The 17,536-nt window shown below is 41.4% G+C and overlaps 1 protein-coding gene across 2 annotated transcripts in view; it reads right to left on the bottom strand.

The window, feature by feature from the left end:
• Window positions 1–17,536, bottom strand: part of Inpp4b (inositol polyphosphate-4-phosphatase type II B) — a 400,041-nt gene that overhangs the window by 219,004 nt on the left and 163,501 nt on the right. For both annotated transcript variants that reach the window (XM_038312818.1, XM_038312820.1), the window contains exon 7: window positions 16,602–16,681. In XM_038312818.1, the coding sequence (XP_038168746.1) occupies window positions 16,602–16,681 (80 nt within the window). The remainder of the gene's footprint in view (window positions 1–16,601; window positions 16,682–17,536) is intronic.

Here is a 17,536-nt window from a genome sequence, read left to right as displayed (position 1 = left end):
ATTCTGCTCAATAGGAAAGGGCATACTTGGGAGTAGAGGGCATATGGTTTCTAGAGGATGGATCAGGAAACCTTAATTGGGCAAAAGGCAGGGGCTGGGAAGGACAAGGATAGGCAGCAGCAGTAGGGACTAGGGGTCACAGAGAGACTACTCAAAGTTTTCTAGAAAGATCTGAAACAGTATGCTCACAGTGGAGACCCTGGAGGGAGGGGTTAATGCCATTTGTCAGGTCACTAGAAAGTCACCTTAAGACAGAATGAGCTAGTGAAGTGGGTTAGAAAAGCCCTAAGAGTCCAGCGATTTATGAAGGCCACAGACATCAGGGGGAAGTCCTGCTGTGTCAAGAGTTAGGAGTCCCATGAGGTGGAGGTGACTGATGAAGTCACTATCGACATGGGAGAGCCTCGGATGGGTGGAAGCCGAGAGCCTCGATTTCAGAAGACTCGGGGATTATTCAAAGAATTAAGAAGCCAAAGGCAAAGCTGTCTGGGGCGAGCTGGCAAGCATGTGAGAGTAGACCTCAGACAGCAGAATTCAGTTAAGGAGCAGCAGCTAGCAAGGGCAGAGTTGAGCACAAAAGAGAAAGCGTGACACAAGTCCTTGAAAATGAAGCCAAGGGGCATCCGAAAATGCCACATAGTGAGCAAAAACTGTAGTGAAAACACAGACATTGAGTTTAGCCCAAGTGTGCTAGGGTAGACAGTCTTCGTAATGGAAGGATAGAAAAGGGGCCTTGTTAAGGACCTGTCCCCTGCCTTTGACTTACTCTGCCATTTTGGTGAACTCGGCAGTGCTAAATCATCTGGTAGATATTCGAGAAGACAAGTGTGGCTGATTTCACAGCTGAGATGGATTAAATAGAGCCATAAAGATTTAGAGGAATTAGGATGAATATATTGTTTTTATCTGCACTAAACAAGGGTATCAGAAAAAATAAATCAACAGCAAAATTAAAGAAACTGTCTTCTACCAGTTTTCTACAAAGTACTCTAGAAGGAGGTCTATCTACTCCTTCCACGACTTCTCCCCGCAAGATGTCATTTCAGACCTCTGACCATAGCAAGATACATAGCAAAATACATCTATTAATAACTGAAAGGTCCTTGCACACCTCTAAGGACACGTGTAAGAAAATTAATTTGGCTTTTATCTAGGCGGAAGTTCAAACAGAAAGAAAAAAAACAGAAAGAAAAAGATAGATGATCCAAAACCATAGTATTGAAATTTGTAATTCAAGTTATTATGATCTTCTAAAAATGTTAGGTAATAAAAGAAATGTGTTCCAAATAAAAAGGTTCACTTGTTTTAACTAACACTGGGTTTAGCAGATTGTCTGTGATTACCAGATAACCTCTTAAGTCCTGTGAATAGCAGTGCTGACTGCAATGAGTGACGCCTATGGCCCATGCTCACCTTCAGCCTCCCCTGGGTCATCTTGTGGAAACTGAGTCATCACAAGTACTGACGGTTACCTAAGAATACTAGGGTCGGAAGATTGTTTTGAGTTTATGTTAAATGTATTAGTGAAAGCCAAAAGGAAACAGTATTATTTTGATTTTGCAGTGTTCATGGGAAACAGCCATGGTTTGGTTTAGCTCATGGCAGCCAGCTCTTAAGCTCTGAGGAATTCTCCTCCTGTTAAACTAATTGGTCTTTCGCCGGGCGGTGGTGGTGCACGCCTTTAATCCCAGCACTCGGGAGGCAGAGGCAGGCGGATCTCTGTGAGTTAGAGGCCAGCCTGGTCTACAAGAGCTAGTTCCGGGACAGGCACTAAAAAAGCTACAGAGAAACCCTGTCTCGAAAAACCAAAAAAAGAAAAAAAAAACTAATTGGTCTTTCCTCAGAGCAAGTCACATCTGGGATGAACTCATTTCTCTGCTTTATTTCCTTCCCTGGGTTTCTTCTCCTGGACGGCCTTGTCTATACTGCAGCAGGAGCTCCCATGTGCGTCCCTCTGTGCTGCCTTATTCTGCTCTTTATGTGTAGAGAATATTTTCTGAGAAGCATCTTCATCTTCTTCCACTAGAGTACACGCATTATCTACAATGTTCTGGTACATGGTGTGCTTCCAAATTACTGCTACAGTGAATTCTTTGCTTCCCAAATGTGACTGTGGAATCGTTCATTATCAAGAAGGACAGGCAAACTTTCTTCTAAAACTCCCTTCAGAGCTGTCAGATCCTTCATTTCCAGAATACTCCCAGCAAGAAGCGTCAATGCAAAGCATCTTCATGTCTTGTGAGGGGGGGTTCACAGACATGAGCCGCACAGACAGAATGCCAGGCTCAGTCCCTGAAATAATTAAGCCTCACTGTCAACTTGTCTGGATTTAGAAACTCCATGGAAATGCACCTTTGGGGTGTCTGTGAAAATGTTTCCAAAAAGATTTCAGTCCATGGGAAAGACCACTGTGCTGGTGAAGGACATCATGTCGTGGTCTGGAGGCAGGAACTGAGGTGAATAGAGAAAGCAAGCTGCATCCCAGCATCCACCTATCTGAGTTGAGTAGATGCTCAGGTTCAGTTCCCTGAAAATGCTCACAAGGATGTAGATTCAGAGAACAATGCTACGAGGAGTCTTGGGACACTATGCTTCTTGGACAGTCATGACTTTGGCTCATAATTCTCAGCAATTACTATGTTGTTAGAGGATCAATCTCACTTTTTCCTGTATGGCCTGATACTCACACCATGTATAAAGAACATGTATGTGGCGCCATAAATTCTGTATCTGATCATATTGTAAAACATAATAAATATCTATGTAAGCACAAAATTCTCTGGGAAATGTTAAGTGCATCAAGCATGGAGGAGCGGTAGCCTGAGAGAATTGCTGGGAGCAGCGCATGACATGAGGGACAACAGGTGCGGAGGACAAGAAGGACACACGGAAGAGGGCTTGGCGCCGGCTTACTCCTGGCTATAAATTATACTTGTTAGCGCATTCAAATACCACGTTCTCTCCTGGCTTTCCATTTTAACTCTCATCTTAGATGAATTAGCATGGGCACAGCACACATTATTATTCTCCGTTACTTCTGCAGGAAGGAGGTGGCCCTAGCAGAGTTAAGAATCTAACTCTTTAAATATGACTATGCTCATTTTCAGCCATACCGGTTAAATTGTCTTCAGTAGGAAATTATTATTTCTGTATTATCATTGTGTGTTTTATATGAAACATTGGGTTCTTTCTTTTATATTTAAAATATTCTCTTCTGTTATTTTCTAATGAATCAATGTGCTACAGACTGTTTTTTGTTTGTTTGTTTGTTGTTTGTTTGCATTGGGACTGGGATTTTTCTTTTTCTTTTTTCTTTCTTTCTTTTTTTTTTTTGAGAAAGCATTTTTTTTGTGTGTGTGTTTTCAGGCTGGCCTGAAATTCACTTTGTAGACCAGGCTGGTCTAAAACTCACAGAGATCCACCTGACTCTGCCTCCTGAGTTCTGGGATTAAAGGCGGGTGCCACCCCCTCCCCCCCAGATCCTTTTCGAGAGCACTTAACAAATGCATTCTAGAATATCCTCTAATAACTGAACATTAAGGCTTTGGTCATGATTTTTCTCGACTTAATCCTAAACATATGACCTTGACCATAATTTTAACTGCCTTCCTGGGCTACAGGGAATATGTCAATGTTTATTTTCGTCATTATTTCATTATTGCAAACTTCAGTCATTTAAGTAGATAAAATTCAAAACTGAACTTAGATTCTTTCTCTTTAGAACCAGCTTTCTCAACTTCCACCATCAGCAGCAACGGCAATTCTGCAAAACAGGTCAATAAAAAAACAACAACAACAACAACCTTGCATTCATTTTGCTGTCTTTTTCTCTCCTGTCTCACACCCATTCTGTCACCAAATTAAGTTTGTCCTTTTTGGAAAATGAATCCAGAATGAGATTATTCTGTTTTACCACCTCCAAACTACCTCTTTATTGCCAACTTCCAACACTTCTCACACGACTAGATATGGTAGCTTCCCACTGGTCCTCATTTACCCTGTCCCTGCTCCTGAAGTCTCTGTAATCCTAGCTTGGAGTTGAATCTTGCCATTTATCTGCTCAGACCCCTACTATAACTCTGGCTTTACTCTGAGTACAAGCTGATGAAGGCCTTCACCCATCCACCATTGATGTTAGTTCTTCCTTGGTCTCATTTCCTTGGTTCTACGACTTGCCCAACTCACTCCAACAGTTGCTGCATAGGCCTCTGCTCCTCCTGGCACACAACAGACAGACTCCTGGCAGAGCTGCCTATGACCTATGGTTCACCTGAAAAGAGTATCAACACCACCATCGCCAGGGCCAGGCTTAGATCTGTATCGTGGTTTTTCTCAATGTTAATTCTGCTCAAATAGTCTTTCCAATAAAACTTACACTGAAGTCTCAGGACTCAAGTGACAAAATGTGAGGAGAGAGTAGGACAAAAGCAAGAAGGCATTCATCAGTCTTGGGTCATTTAAATCCCATTTTTAAAAAGACAGGAAGTAAATGTGGTCTCAGGTTTATGGGATACTCAGATTGATGATTGTGACAGCAGCAGTGGCCAGTGTTCATTACAGACTGACTATATAGCAGGCACTATTTCAAGTGCATTGCATGTATTATTAAAAATTGCAAAATACATGCTAGTCTTCACCCCCTTATAGGTGATATTGTGAGACTTCCTGAGAACCCAAACTAGTCTCTCTGTTTCTCTCTTCCTACGACTTGTTTACAGTAACCAGTGTGTAGCCCTGCAGTTTGCCCCAGATCTTCATGACTTCTGTGGATGTGGTGGCTGAACACAGATGACTCGGAGAGTAAAGAGAAAACCCTCCCAGAGTGACCATTCATGTGTTTCTACAAAACATGGCTCTGCGCTCTGCTTCCAGGCTCTCTTACAGCTCATGAGTGACCCAGCTCCTCTGCTTAAAACCACTTGTACATAATGTATCTTGGAAGTTCCCATCTTCCTTTCTGCCTCTCCTCCCTGTAGGAGGGCACAGGGCAGGAAGTGGGCAAGGCTCCGTTTGAAGACTGATCTGAAAAGTGCAGAAATGGGAAAACTCTACGGGGACGACACATTCCCATATCTAGTCACCCTGATCATGAAATTCAAAGAAAACTTTCTCAGTACCATTTTCATATTCATGCCTGGGCATTTTCAAATTCAACCAATTCAAAGACATGACAAGGACACTCTTTGGGGGAATATTACAATCCCATAATAAATATTATAAAAGCAGTTATATGCATTTCCACTGCCTTCCTCTTCCCACGGGCTTCATGAAGCTTATATTTCCTCCCTGTCTATTCTTCAAGCGATCTCGCCATGAAGAAAATAGTATTCGTTGAGAACTATTTGCTTCAAGATGTGGTGAAGGCGTTGGGGATTGAGAGATGACACGGGAGAAGAGAAGGGAGAGACATCCTTGTGATCAAATGATGACATCATTTATTTTACCTGGCACTGGATTTTATGACTTAGCTCTTCTTATTGGTGTTACTCTCACTTGACAGATTGGGAAATTTAAGCAAAGTAGTTAGTTCCTGGTGACAACGATTTCTTTCATTATAGTCACAGCTAATCCCTTCGTGCTCTTAAAGGCCAATGCCGTTGTGCCCTGCAGAAATCCATCCGTACTGGAAGCGGTGGCAAATCTCAATAGCCAAGACATTTAGTGTCTGTGGGCAATTTGCCCAAGAAGCAAACCCAAGAGCCCTTGGAGGCCATCTCTCCTATTTACCATGTAAGCCCCCGAGAAATCTTAAATTTGCAAATCTAGTAAGTTCCAAGTACTTTTGATCAGGGAATCCAGTGGCTCACTCACCTAATCGTCTGCTGGGCTGAAAGCAAACATCTCCCACTGTAACACAGCACTGCAGAAAACAACCCGGCTACACTGGTTTTAACTGTGTTTATTTACACATGTATTTATTTTGTGGTGCTGAGGATGGAACACAGGGCCTTGTGCACACTAAACGAACGTGTTAAGCCTGAGTGTGAGAGCCAGCGCAACGACTCAGAAAGGTTAGCTTGCTAGGCCTGCTTAGCCCCTTTTTGCACATGCGCACATGAACTGAAACTGAAGTTGTCAGGGTTAGCAGCGAGCACCTTCATCCAGTGAAGCCTCTCACTAGCCTTTGAGCTATGGTTCCTCTAGGGGATAGCCACGCTGTATTCCATAGCAGGACTCAACGAATTCCACAAAGTGAGTCAACACAGGGGTCCTGAACTTCAAGAGCTTGTGGGGAAAACAAAAGTGTACAGAGAAAAGGAAGGTTTCTCTATGTTCCCGGGGACCAGTTTCAATCCCTCTTACATGTGAATATGAAATAGGACTGGTAATTTATCTGCAGAAAATCCAAAGATAACCTCGCTGGGAGTCCAGTTAGGAGCTGGTGACATTCTTTGGCCACCAAGACTGTGAACTAGGAATGATGACCTCAGAGGAAAGTCAAGAAGAAAGTCATTGGTCAAAGGAAACTGAGGCATGGCTGGTGACTTGACCTTACTGAGACCATGTCTGGATTGCTTGAGGTTTCCTCGGGGGATAAGAGAATTTGGGGGTAAAGGCCATGACATGAAGACCAGAGTACTAAAGCAGCTAGGCCGCATTCCAGCATCGCAGATAGGACTCTGAGCTCATGTAAGCTGAACACAGGGAACAGAAGACAAATGGAGAGCAAGAAGTGTAGACCTCTGATCCCATGCTAGGAAAGTGCTTGGTGACCACACCATGCACATGTGAGGGAAGGGTAATGGCCAAAGTGTCCTATGTAGCTAACATGAAGCTGAAATGCAGACATCCCTGGAAGATGGAGAAGCTGCTGTGCCTGTCTGAAGCTTCTGCATTTGTGTGCCTAGTTATGCACACTGTGCATAGGAGGCCCTGGGATCCCACACAGGATGGGAGCAACCTGGGAGGTTTAAAGGAGAAAAATACATAATCAGATAGGAATTGAAAAAAGAGTTACAAATGATGCTGAGATTCGTACTTTGGGTTACATTTAAAATATCTTCAAATTTTTCATTTTATCAAGAAAGGAAAGGCTCTAAGAGGAATAAATCTCAAAAGGAGAGTATAGTTCACTTTGTCGTAGTTAAAACAACCAACAAATATGCGTGTTCTGCGCATCCAAGCTTAGAAGAGTTGGCCATAACCTTGACAAAGAACTGCAGGAAGCTAAGGGATGCTGAGAGCAGGAGAGACAGTCTTCCCAGGGAAGAGCCCACCAGTGGGTAGGAACAGCCCACCAGAGGGTTCTCCAGTATCCAGGGGTCAGCCCTAAAAACACGCGTGCAAGAAACATGATTCAGAATGAGCAGGTTCTATTTACATATTTAGGAATGCTCATACACACACAGTAACAATTAAATAAAAGGAGGTGATAAATTTGAAAGAAAGAAAAGGGCATGGAACATAGAAGGATTTGGAAGGATTAAAAGGGAAAAGGCTAAATATTTGATTTTATTATAATCTCAAAAATCAAACACTAAAGAAGAAAGAGAGAGTGGACAATTTGAAAGACTCTCTTCCCATATTTTGTATGACTTGCAGAAGTTGTGCTCTACACAGCTCAGTAGCGAGAGTATAAGTATTATGGGCTCCTTGAAGCCTGCGTGGGAAAATGGGGGAAGAAAGGCTTGGCCTATGAGTTGAAAGTGAATGTCCACTTGATAATGTCCCACACACCAACCTACTCAAGTGTGTGCCAAAGAATCTGTTTATGGTAGAAGAAAGTTCATAATTCAAAATAGACAGTGCCCCTTTATTTTTCTGAAAAATCCTTTTTTGGTTACTATTATTATAAAGCAGAATTTTCTGAACTACATGAGCATATTTTTTGAGCCATGGCTCTAATAAGCTGTTAATAAATGTTCTGTGAAAAAACTGGCTCATAGTCAACCCAAATAAAATCGTTGTGACATGTGCCCTTTGAGTCTCCCAAGAGGCCTTGGAGGGCTGGTGAAGACTGAGAAGTCATATAGAAAGAAAGCCTGCTTTTCTTCCTTTTTCATGTAGGAGCTTCTAACATAGTGCACTGCTGAATTCCTTTTCTTAAAGAAACAATAACAATGTGATACTAGTTATCCAAAAATCACTGTTTGCCCAGAGATGACTTAATTGCAACAGGAGAGCAGAAGCCTGGTGACAATGGTGGACACTACTCTGGTCAGTACGAGATTGCTGGTACAAGATGTGCTAGTCGCGTGTGGTTCCTTTCAGGCCTAATCATCCTGCAAATTATCTTCACAGGTAAGTCAGCTCTCTCTCTCCTCCCTCTCTCTCTCTCTCTCCTCTCTCTCTCTCTCTCTCTCTCTCTCTCTCTCTCTCTCTCTCTCTCTCTCTCTCTCTCTCTCTCTCTCTCTCTCTCAGACTTCGTAAGCAGGTGTCTTTGTGTACAGAGAGAAACTTGGTGTAATTGACATTTTCAAACAGGAGAGACCTCCGGCCTTTCTGTGGAAACTGAGGAGCTGCTGAAGTCTACTCCAGGCGTGGGCTGTCCCGTCACTGTCTGAGAACTCTAAACCAATTTGCAGTATGATGACTCCCACATCTTTTGAACAATGCAAACGAAGGAAGTGCTAATTGGTTTCTGCGGCTTTACCTCCAGTCATGCAAATGAATTAGGGACATAAAGAAAGGTGCAGGATATATAACCGCAGAGACATCTAAGATGTCATGGAAGCCTAGCTGAATGCAAGGGAAAAGTCAGATTGATATAATATGATAAAATTATGATTAGTTAAACAGCGGATGGCTGAGGAGAACCTGCAACTGAGCTAGTTCAGCTGCACTGTGTCCAGACGCCTAATCCAGTCCTATAAAAGAAAACAGAAAACTCCCTAAACATATCAATAGAGGCGAATATTAAAAATAATTATTAGTATTCCCTGTGTGGGGCATCATTATAAAGATTTCACATTAGGATTCACACGACCCTTACAACAGGCCCTAGAAGGGAGGCGGTGCTGGCATCCACATCTCACGGATATGAAACTGAGTTTAGGACTGGTGATGTGGTAGCTGGCCTAGCATGTCCGAAGCTCTGGGCAGGCTCCTCGGTAGCTGGGTATGATGGTTGTGTGTTATAGTCCTGGAACTGGGCAGATAGAGGAAGGTCAGCCAGGAGTTCAAGGTGATCCAGTCTCAGAGCACAAAACCTTTTGTATGGCTGGAGAGGAGCCAGAATTTAGGCTCTGGGGTATTTTTAAATTAAATATCTTTATAAATAAATATAATAGAAATATAAATAAATAAAAATGATTTCTTTATTGTAGTGAATTGATACTTATATGATTTGGATTTTCCACTCATTTTTAGTGGCTGGATGGAATTTCAAGAGTAACTACAAGATGGCTCGTGTTAGTGATCTTTGATGATGTCTCCCTGAGGGTCTTTAGCATGGGTCTCACAAGAGCTTATTTCCTAAGCAAATCCCTTGCCCCTCTCTTTGATATCTCCCTTCATTCTTAGGATACAAGCAAGAGAATAAGTCACCTGAATTTATTCTATACAAAGTATTCAGTATATCCATTAAAAAAAAAACAGTATAAATATGGTGGTATATGGGAAGGGTTAGAAGGAGGCACTCCAGGGGGAAATGATGTAAGTATATTTAAACTTCAACCAACGGAAAGCAATTTTTAAGCATTTAAAAATTAACAAATGATAAAATGCAATAAAAAAATTCTGACACAAGTTATAGCCACGTGACAGTTACACATTTACAAATTCTGTCTTGATTTCAGTGTTACAGGCCTAACGTTGGTAGTAAAAAGTTATGTTTATTTCCTCCAGAAGGCTTCATTTAAACAAACTGCTGCATGTGTCCTCTGATGAGATCGTCCCTCAGATATACACTAGATAAAATGTCAAAGGGAACAAAGCCAGAAATTAGGCTTCAGGTAAGAATTCATTTCTTGGTCATTGAAAATTTGCATTTATATAAAGAATAAGTCCATACCTCTGCCATCGGCAGATTAGAGAACTGTGGAGTTTATAATTCCAAGCATCTAGATAAGGAAACTAAACAAAATATTAAGGCATACTTGAAGAAATTAACTTTAAAGCAAGAAACAATGGAAAAGTATTTATAATGCTTTTCTCTAGCATAAGTCAGGACCTGGGACCTTACTACATTTATTAATTTACTAAGAATCACCCACCACAGGGAAAAAAATCTTTACAGCTTTCATTAGCAGGAGAGAGAGAGAGAGAGAGAGAGAGAGAGAGAGAGAGAGAGAGAGAGAGAGAGAGAGAGAGAGAGAGCAGCCTGACCTAGACGACTTGAGTGGCCACAAGGAAAGGACTTGACCTCAAATCCTCCTGCTCCCTCACTGTTCCCTGAAACGGAGTAAAAAAGACTTCTGGTTGGGTGGAAGAGATGCTCTCAAAAGTATCATAGGACAGGAAAACTTCCACTCAGCCCTGGAAAGATGAGCTGAAAGCTGGGATAAAGGACAAATACTTTCCTGTGTGAAAATGGAGAGAACACCAAGTGTGAGTGCCCTGTCACTAACGGGGTCCAAGAAGAACATCAAGTGCCAGTTTTGAGATCCGGTCCCATCCTCACAATAACCGAGCTCTAACTGACACGCTACGAGAGAGAACGGATGTGCCCTGGGAAGCCCTGGGTGGACAAGATCCAGTCTCCCTCCTGCAGCAGCTATGGAAACTTAGGAAATCAAGCTGCTGCTCATATATTTGCTCATCTATAAAACTGGAAAAATATCATTATCTAGTCATTTAGAAAATGGAATAGCATGACCGATGACGATGCTTCCTCTGTGGAGATCTGTGGAGGGGCCAGAGCAGCTGCAGGAACTTGGTGTAAAGTTCCCTGCAAACAGGTCCAAGGTCAGCAGGGAACTGGAAGGAGGGGGAGACTCTGGGAGAGTGTCATGCAGTCAGTACTGAGGAGACAGGTCTTGCAAGCACAACCTCTGCTTCACCCTGCTGCAGGGTTGCTGCTGATTCATGCACGCTCCAGCACGCTCACTTCCTGAGATAAGCATGCAGCATCCTCATGCACTTTCAGGGACTAGTAGCGTGGGTGATTTTTACTTTTGTTGCCAAAGGAGCAATGAGGTACATGCCATCCCTGTTGTCTATATCTCTGCAGTTGTATCTCACAATATTCAATATTATTCTCCTTTAAAAGTAGCCAGAGATGCGCTACTCTCCCCGAAAGCAGACATGGTGGGTGATAGTTCATTTATATTAACGTATTTTTAACATTTTAGACATAAGTAACATTGAGTTTTGTGGAACAAGCAGGTAGTTCTGTCATAATCATAATCTATGCTCAGGCAAGAAAGCTGATTAAAAGGCTAATAAAAGAAGACAGAGAACCTGAGGAGATAGGTTCTCCCTATCTTTAGCAGGGGATAAAGCTCTCTCTAAACAACTATGAGGGCCGGAGTTCAGATCCTCTAAACCCACATGAAAGCCAGACAGGTGAGGCAGGACGTGTTAGGGTAACAGGAAAGTGTCTGGGATAGAGTAAAGGATGAGGGTAGTGTGGTCTACGCTGAAATAAATGTAAATCTTAACCCCGGATCTAGCTTCTCGTGAAAATCACAATCTGTTCCTTACTACTGCCCTGGAAGTTACTTCCCTTGCTTTTGGGTGAGAAGCACAGTAAGGGAGGAAGGTTTATTTTGGCTTACAGTTGAGTGGCTCTGACCATCACAGCAGAGAAAGCCTGGCAACAGGAGACCAAGACAATTTTTCACCCAGCATCAGTGAGGAAGCAGGGAGTGGATAGGAAATGAGTGTGTTTGTGGAGATTCAAGACCCTTTCCTAGTGGCCATATCTTCTTGCAGGGCTCCACCACCTAAAGATTACAGGGCCGCCCAACACAGCTCCATGAACTGGGAACCACCCGTTCAAACATACGCATCTGTGGGGTGCATTTCACACCGCCACAGCAACACGGTCGGTCTTATGCTTAGACTATCGTAGTCGCTGATTTACACAGAATCCACCTAGATGTAAATCCTTGGTACTAGTCTTTTAAAAAAAAGTCATAAAGCGATTAAAAATATATACAAAGAAGCCACCATAGCAAACAAAATTTCCACCCAATATCCATTTGCTGAAGCTCTGCTCTGTTTCAGGCATACAAAATTGAACTATATGATAGGATATCAAAAAAAATTAAGACCCCCAAACTGTGGAGTAGATGGCAGAGAAATAAGTAAGAATTTTACGAAGGCTATAAGCTTCCTACAAGGTAGCAAACTAGAAACCAAACAAACTAAGAAACGAACTGAGTTCTATTCTTCTGTATATAGCCAGCAGCCGTGGGAGCTTAATCAAGCCAATGTAAAACAGAAATGCGTTGCATGAAATAAACAAGCCGGTGCATAGAAAGTATCGAATGCAGAGCTTGCACAGAGTGTCTGCTTAATAGATTATTCATTAAGCACGCTCTCAATATCAACTGCAAACTAGTAACCGCTCTTCCTTTCTGAAGATTCCGTCACTGTTGTTGGTACATACAAAACCTCAGCGTTGCTACCTACATACAGGCTGAACGGCAGTGCACAGAGAGGAAAATCAACAACCAAGCCCAGGGAAGTCTGAAACCCGCATTCTGTCATTCTCCCTCTGAGAATTTTCACCTTTTTTTTTAATTGCTTCACATGGTTGCTGGTTTGCCACAGTAAAACAGCAGGATTGTTTTTCTAGCCCTACTCAGTAATAGATCTCTCTATTTCAAACCCTGTTATTATTAAATGATATGAAACACCACAGTTCTCCTAAGTCCTACATGACCTCAAAGGTTTGGGATCGGCTAGAAGAGCATATGAATGCCAGATACGTGGGTAGGAAACCATGCTCAGTTGCTATGGGTGTCCACATGTCTGAGGCTGGTTGGAACAAGTGTCATTATTTCCCTCAATCTTTTGAACTTGGTTCCCACTTTCTGCTACCAAGGCTAACATATCTGAGTTCCCCACAGCATGCCAATATTCATTTACTTATTATTATTTATTATTATTTATTATTGTAAAACTAGGCTATGAGGAGGAAATCATAAAAACATGAACCAGTGAAGAAATGACACTATCTCCAAGTCCTTGCTATAGCTCAATCGCAAGGTATACATGGCATGTGACATTTCATACTGGGCCCAGATGTCTCTTGCTGACAAGAATGCATCCATGAAATCAACGACTCTCCAGCCAAAAGAATGTAAGTTCAGATCAACTCTTTCTCGTTCAAGAACATTATAACCTAAGAAAACATGCTAAATTGTTTGCAACTTCTGATCGATTTATGGGATGGATTAGACACATCATTGTTTAGTTTGATAAGGATCAGAAGAGCTACCTCCAATCCACTCTCAGCACGGAGCACACAACGGTATTCTTGGTAGTGTGTTTTCTTAGAACTTTAGTTGGTAATGTAATATTATCCAATATCTGCCACATGGTAGTGTGTTTTCTTAGAACTTTAGTTGGTAATGTAATATTATCCAATATCTGCCACAATTAAAGTTATAATCTGCTATAAAAGAAATCTGTGTCAATTGTATGATGTACAGAAATCAGGAAGGCAGAGCAGCAATCTGGACAACAGCACCGGCAAACAGAATTAATATATAAAAGAAGTGGGGTGATGGGAATGCATATAAACCCAAAAAAAACCAATTCACTTTTTAAAAAGGTATGGAGGTCAATACAAAACAAGGAAAATCAGTCCACATGGAAAGCCAGAACACTCAGAACTGGTGACCTGCGCTGTGTGCATTAAGAAGACATGGGTAGGAGCCAGGTTATATATTGGAGGCCTTTCCCAAATATATGCAGACAATGTTACTCTACAACTATAAAAGACACACACATGAAATTTGAGTCGAAATCTACAAATTATATTCGTGTTTCTTTCTCCTTTATGTTTTCTGTAAGAAAAAAATATCCAGTGCACTTGGTGTTCAGTTCAAAGTTCATGTGGGAGGAGTCAACCTGAACACAGGCTCCCCTCTAGGTAGCTAGACAGAATATTAGCATTTGAATTACCTGTTAGCTCCCAAAGGGCCAGAAGGCACAGCACAACCTTCAGGTTTGACCAAAATGAAACAAACAAGGCCATAAAAAACATCAGTGAGTAGTGGCGTAGGCCTTTAATCCCGGTGCTCAGGAGGCAGAGACAGACTGATCTCTGTGAGTTCTATAGAGCTAGTACCTGGATGGCCAGGGCTGTTACACAGAGAAACCCTATCTCGGAAATAAATAAATAAATAAACAAACAAAACAAACAATAAAATTAGCGCCTGGAAGGATGTCTGCAAACATGCCCTTGTTTCTGTGGATGTTTTGTTCTTTGTTTAAAAGCTGAGCTGGAACACAGGAAGAAGAGCAGTCATAAATAATCAAATGAATATAAACGGCGGAACAAAACAGAACAAAAATGCTCCTTAACCCTGACCTAGTGTTATTCCAACTCAGAATCCCACAGACAGTTTATCAAAAGAAGATAAATTACATCAAAAAACAAACAAAACCAATTGCAGGTCATGTGCTGGGAATGCAAGGCTAAGGTAAGCTATAATCTACCTGATCACAGTGAAGGAATGCAATGATTATGGCAAAAATAATAGGATGAAAACTATCAAAACACTCAAAATTAGTTTTAAACTTAGTATCTTCCCAGAAAATAATTATTTTTGTTACAGCCAATATTTTTCATAGAATCAAAATCAAATGACTATGAACTAGAGACATTTAGATCAAAATAGGAAACTTATTTCTCTTTCAGATAATTGTAAAGATTTACCACCTCTTTTTCATCTCCTTGGTATAAGTCCCAAGTCCTGGTCTCTAGCCTCCATCTTTGGAGGCCCCGTCCCTGTGCCTGCTAAGCCCGACCCCCTCGCCCCCCAGGAGGGTCAAGACACTTAGTATTTTAAATTTGACCCTCCTCACACACTTTTAAAGGTAGCCTCTGTGTTCACTAATTTTTATCTCACTGAAGAGTTTTTAATCCAGTCCTTTAAGAGCGAAAGCAGAAGTATCTACACAAGTCTGAGGGCCAGCCTGGTCTATATAGAAAGCTCCAGGGCTGGCCAAGTCTACATGGTTAGAGCCTGTCTTCAAAAATGCAAATCCTGGTTTCTGTCTCAGGCCCTAAGGGCTGCACTATTGTACTGCAAATTGCAGGTACAATGCAAGGGAGTCAAGAAAATAAGGAATAAAATGCTCCTCAGTTGCACTAGAAAGCTCTGGGCAAGCCAGGCATGGAGCTGCATGACTGCAACCCTACATTTGGAAGGCTAAGGACAGAAAATGGAGAGTTTAAGGCCAGAGCAGGCAAGACTCTTACAAAAGAGAAATAAATAAAAAACAGGCATGCATGCAGACTGAAAATTTTAAGTGAGCTCTATGTTTGATATATTCTGCCACCAGTCTCTGGTCTTGGAGCTTAGCTTCAGCTCCTAATCCCATGCTAGGTTAATATGTCAGAGAATACCAGTAGCATTGACAGCTAGTCTTTGTAGCTGACCCATCCATAACCCAAACCAAAAACAACAGCAACATTTATTGAGGAAAATATTATCATACTAGAAAAATTTTTATGTCTTCCCAGACAAAATATATTACCACACCATGTTTACAGACAGACACTCTCTAACAGAAGCTGGAGAGATTAGGGCAGCCTTTTCAGAACTCACTCTGCTGCCTGGAGAGTATTTATTATATAATGGTATAATTTAATATTATACTTTCAAATCAAAATGCAGAGATATGATGATCAGGGAAATTAAGCAAAAAAAAACATGAATTCAGATTCCACCAAGAGACACAGAATACTTAAGGCTATACATTGTATAAAAACTAACTACTTAAATTTAATGAAATAAATTGTGGCTCCACGTGGTTCTTTGGGGGAGAAAAAAATACAACAAATTTAGGGCATTAGACCCTGAAAATAATCTCCATGTTTTAGCCGAGCAAGAACATTGTGAGATTAACAAATAATTATTTATCCAATTTTCTATTCATTTCATATTGAATGAATGCAGAGTGGTGTTCTCTGCCCATAGTTATTAAGTTTGTTATACATTGGAAATAATAGATTGTTTTCAAATTTATTGAAAGTTTTAGAAAGAAATCATCATTCTGAATTCCTCGTAGTATGAATATACTCTGCAGCTTCATAAAGACCACTCATCTCTGATGTCAAAATAAATTGAACTCAGAATTAGCCAGGATCTACTGACCTGTCTTAGGACTGATAGAGTAACGACAACATTGGAAAAGCCAGCTCCCCTCTCCTATCAGAAAGCTGCCATGTTGCACCAGACGTATTTCAAGCATAAAAACGGACTCGTTGATATAGTGATGTTTTTTTTTATTAAAGTTATTTGATAGTGTGAGCATAGTTTGTATTTGCTTCCTTTCAAAGTCTGTTACCACCTACTGCTGGTGGAAATGTATTCCTAACACATACTAATAATTCTGCACCCGGACAGGATCCTGAACATGAGCATGAACTGCTGTCCTGCTCTCTATCTTGTCGCCTGTCGCCTGTGCAAACTGTGACTCCTCTAGGACAGCCACACCCTGGCTGTTAATCTGCTCAGCCTGCAAACAAAGCCACTCACCTCAGGCTCAGCGACAGCAGCTGCTCCTTGGACCTCAGCAGTTCCCCAACTTGAAAACTGGCACAGCCCAGGAAACTCCTCTGAAAATAAGGAAGAATGTTTTCCATCAACGCCTGGGACTCTTTCTCTGTTTTCGTTCACACACCAATTACACAGAATTAGTTTTGAAAAAGAACAAAATACTGAATCAATTAGCCCCCAAATATTTCACAGACAGAAATACAATGCTGAAATATCAACTTGGTTAAAGACGGCTTTTGACAGCCTGGGAAATAACAAGAAGTAAAATACAGCAGCCTGGTCTTCCCCACTGATAACTGCCTCCCCACAAGAAAACCAGTGTCAATGAGCATGCTACACTTTCAAAATTCACCAAGATCTCCACTTACTAGAGTTCCTCAAATCACTGGCAACAGCAACTCTGTGTTCAAGATATGAGAAAATCTGCCTCTTGAGGCTATTTTTACATGGGCTCGGCATGAGTTATAAATAGAAAGACAATATTTCTCCCCATCAGAGAAGCATTTAGAAGCATTTGCTTCCTTTTGGGTTTTTTTTTGTTTTGTTTTGTTTTGTTTTGTTTTACTAGCCTGGGACAATTTCATCCCAAACACACAAATAAATAGTACTTCTGCTTTATTTTCTAAAATTAGTTTTTAAACGTATCACAACCAGGTGTCATGTTTACCAGTAAACATTAGCGATCTGCTCCTTTCAACTCAGTGTAAGGAATAAAACTGTAAATGGTTGCTCTTTTCTGTCTCAGAGCTGCTGTCTTTTGTCTGTTCCTGGCTATTTCTGATTGGGAATGGACAACAACATGACAGAATAACATAAAGAATAATCCTCGCCTTCTTCAATGACTAACACAAAACACAAAAGTGTCAAGCCCATATGGTCATCTATGCCACTGCTGACGGGCAGTACGTGATGCC

Source organism: Arvicola amphibius, chromosome 15 (genome assembly GCF_903992535.2).
Source record: "Arvicola amphibius chromosome 15, mArvAmp1.2, whole genome shotgun sequence".
Classification (NCBI taxonomy): domain Eukaryota; kingdom Metazoa; phylum Chordata; class Mammalia; order Rodentia; family Cricetidae; genus Arvicola; species Arvicola amphibius.
Note: the sequence above shows the minus strand (reverse complement) of the source record. Positions and strands in the feature narration are given on the sequence as shown.